This window comes from Chenopodium quinoa, unplaced genomic scaffold (genome assembly GCF_001683475.1).
Source record: "Chenopodium quinoa cultivar QQ74 unplaced genomic scaffold, ASM168347v1, whole genome shotgun sequence".
Lineage (NCBI taxonomy): Eukaryota > Viridiplantae > Streptophyta > Magnoliopsida > Caryophyllales > Amaranthaceae > Chenopodium > Chenopodium quinoa.
The window spans coordinates 6,121,840-6,124,802 of record NW_018744704.1 but is presented as its reverse complement, the minus strand read 5'-3'; the positions used below and the strand labels follow the sequence as shown (position 1 = coordinate 6,124,802).

At 41.4% G+C, this 2,963-nt stretch overlaps 1 protein-coding gene across 1 annotated transcript; it reads right to left on the bottom strand.

The window, feature by feature from the left end:
• Positions 1-977: 977 nt before the first annotated feature.
• Positions 978-2,549, bottom strand: LOC110703015. The gene has a single exon (XM_021880773.1). It carries the CDS (start codon positions 2,547-2,549, stop codon positions 978-980), a length of 1,572 nt encoding a protein of 523 aa, XP_021736465.1.
• Positions 2,550-2,963: the final 414 nt, after the last annotated feature.

Here is a 2,963-nt window from a genome sequence, read left to right as displayed (position 1 = left end):
AAGTCTTGCTAGCATAGTATATGGCATGGAGCTTCTTCTCCTTCCTTTTCCCCAACACGGGTCCTACCGCATAATCACTAGCATCGCACATGATTTCAAACGGCAGACTCCAATCTGGGGGTTGCATGACTGGAGCAGTGATTAAAGCTTCCTTCAACCTGTTAAAAGCTTAAAGACAAGCATCAGAAAAGACAAAAGGGACATCCTTGGCCAATAGCTCAGTTAAAGGTCTAGCAATTTTCGAAAAATCCTTAATAAAACGCCGATAAAAACCTGCGTGACCAAGGAAATTCAAACTCCTTTTACAGAGTTAGGAGGTGTTAAGCGCTCTATGACCTCTATTTTAGCTCTATCAACCTCAATACCCTTATTAGACACGACGTGACCTAAGACAATTCCCTGTTGTACCATAAAATGGCATTTCTCCCAGTTTAAGATTAGATTAACTTCTTTACATCTTTGGAGCACCTTTTTCAAATTTTCAAGACATACATCGAAAGATGTTCCATAGACAGAGAAATCATCCATAAATACTTCCATAGAGTTTTCTATGAGTCTTGAGAAAATTGCCATCATACATCGCTGAAAGGTGGCAGGAGCATTACATAATCCAAATGGCATCCTGCGATATGCAAAGGTCCCATATGGACATGTGAAAGTAGTCTTTTCCTGGTCACAGGGACGGATAGGAATTTGAAAGAAACCTGAATATCCATCCAAGTAACAGAAAAAGGAATGCTTTGCCAACCTTTCAAGCATCTGATCAATAAAAGGTAAGGGGAAGTGATCCTTCAGGGTGGCCTTATTCAAATTTCTATAATCTATACACATCTGCCATCCTGTGACAGTTCTAGTGGCGACTGGATCACCCTTGTCATTCTTGACAACGGTCATACCTCCCTTCTTTGGTACTACTTGTACAGGGCTAACCCACTTACTATCAGAGATAGGGTAGATTATACCTACAACAAGTAATTTCAGAACCACTTTTTTAACTGCCCCATCATATTAGGATTAAGTCTTCTTTGAGGTTCTACAGAAGAGGCATGATCGTTTTCAAGAATGATCTTACGCATACAGAAAGAAGGATTAATGCCCTTGATATCATCAATGGTGTACCCAATGACACTTTTATATGTTTTCACAACATTGAGCAATTGCTCCAACTCTGTGTCCTTGAGTTCAGCATTGACAATAACAGGATATGAATTATTTGGACCAAGATATGCATATTTTAAGTTAGAGGGGAGGGGTTTCAACTCTACCTCGGGAGGCTTAGAACTCTCCCCAATACTCATTACTTCCAATGTCTCTCTGATCGAGTTCTGATTTGGATCGACCTTTGCTTCATCAAGTAACCTGGTATACTCCTTAGACTGCCAATCTCCATTATCATCTTCCTTCCCTAATAGCACTTGTTCAAGAGCATCGTCATTCTGATTCAAGGGAAGTTGCTCATTCTGCAGCTCATCGAGCACATCAACCTGACAAACAGTGTCTCCCATAGAAGGAACACCCATATCATTCAAAAGTGAGTATTCCAATTTCTCATCACCTACTTCAAAAGTAATCTTACCTTTCTTCATGTCTATAATTGCACCTGCAGTAGCTAAGAAAGGTCTACCTAGTATGATAGGAACATTCACATCCTCATCCATCTCCATCACAACAAAATCACATGGAATGAAAAACTTACCTACTCCGAGGGGTACATCCTCAAGTACACCCAAAGGAAACTTCACTGACCTGTCTGCAAGTTGCAGAGATATGCGTGTGGGTTTAAGTTCACCCATCTGCAGCTTCTTGCATATAGACAGTGGCATGAGGCTCACACTTGCACCTAGATCACATAGTGCCCTGTTGATCTCAATATCTCCAAGCTTCACTTGAATTGAATAGCTACCTGGATCTCCTAATTTCTTAGGGAGAGTGGTCTGCAAAATAGCACTGCACTCTGCATTCAAAGCAACTGTAGTATTCTCTTCTAATTTCCTCTTGTTAGATAGCATATCTTTTAAAAATTTTGCATAAGAAGGCATCTTAGATATGGCATCTAGGAATGGAATATTAATATGAAGCTTTTTAAGAACATCGAGGAACTTACTGAACTTTTTCTCAAGTTTAGCTTGTGCTAATCTTTGAGAAAAAGGAACCTTAGGCATATATGGAGCGGGTGGCTTTGGTGGTGCTTCCTTTGATGCTTCCTCGACCCTAGCATCCTCTACTTCCTTCTCACTTGCACTCACTTCTTCAATGACCTCTCTTGATGGCTCATTGGTAGGAGGATCTTCCAACTGCTTTCCACTCCTCAGGGCGACGACATTCATTTGGCCTTTTTGAGATTGTTCAGTCTGGCCTGGGAAGGTTCCTGGAGTCTTTAGGGCTTGGCTAAATTGGTTGGCCAATTGGCTTATCTGATTCTCCATAAGTTTACCCTGAGCCTGCAACTGTTGGATAGAGCTATTTTGATGTTGGATGGCACTGTTTGTTGCAGTTTTAAAGCTCTCTAATGTCACCTCTAGGCTTGATTTTTGAGGTTGTTGTTGCATTGGTTGGTGGGCATTGGGTGTTTTCTGTTGGAAACCAGGTGGTGGTTGGTTGTAGGTGTTGGGTGGAGGTAGTGGTGGAGGGTTTTGTTGTGCTTGGGAATTTTTGTATGAGAAGTTAGGATGGTGTTTCCATCCTTCATTGTAGGTGTTGGAATAAGGGCCATAAGATCTCTTTGGGTTAGAGGAGTATAAAGCATTGGCATGCTCGATTTACATCTCTTCCGTATTCTGCGAAATCTGTGGGCAATCTGGAGCAACATGACCCTGCACATTACATAACTGATACATCTCCTGTGGGGTGTTAGAAGTTCCTGCTTGGAACTTATCAAACCTGCTTGTTAGTGCCTGCACAGAACTAGTTAGCATAGTTAAAGCATCAACATCAAGTTTACCTCCCTTTTTCACAGTGTTTCG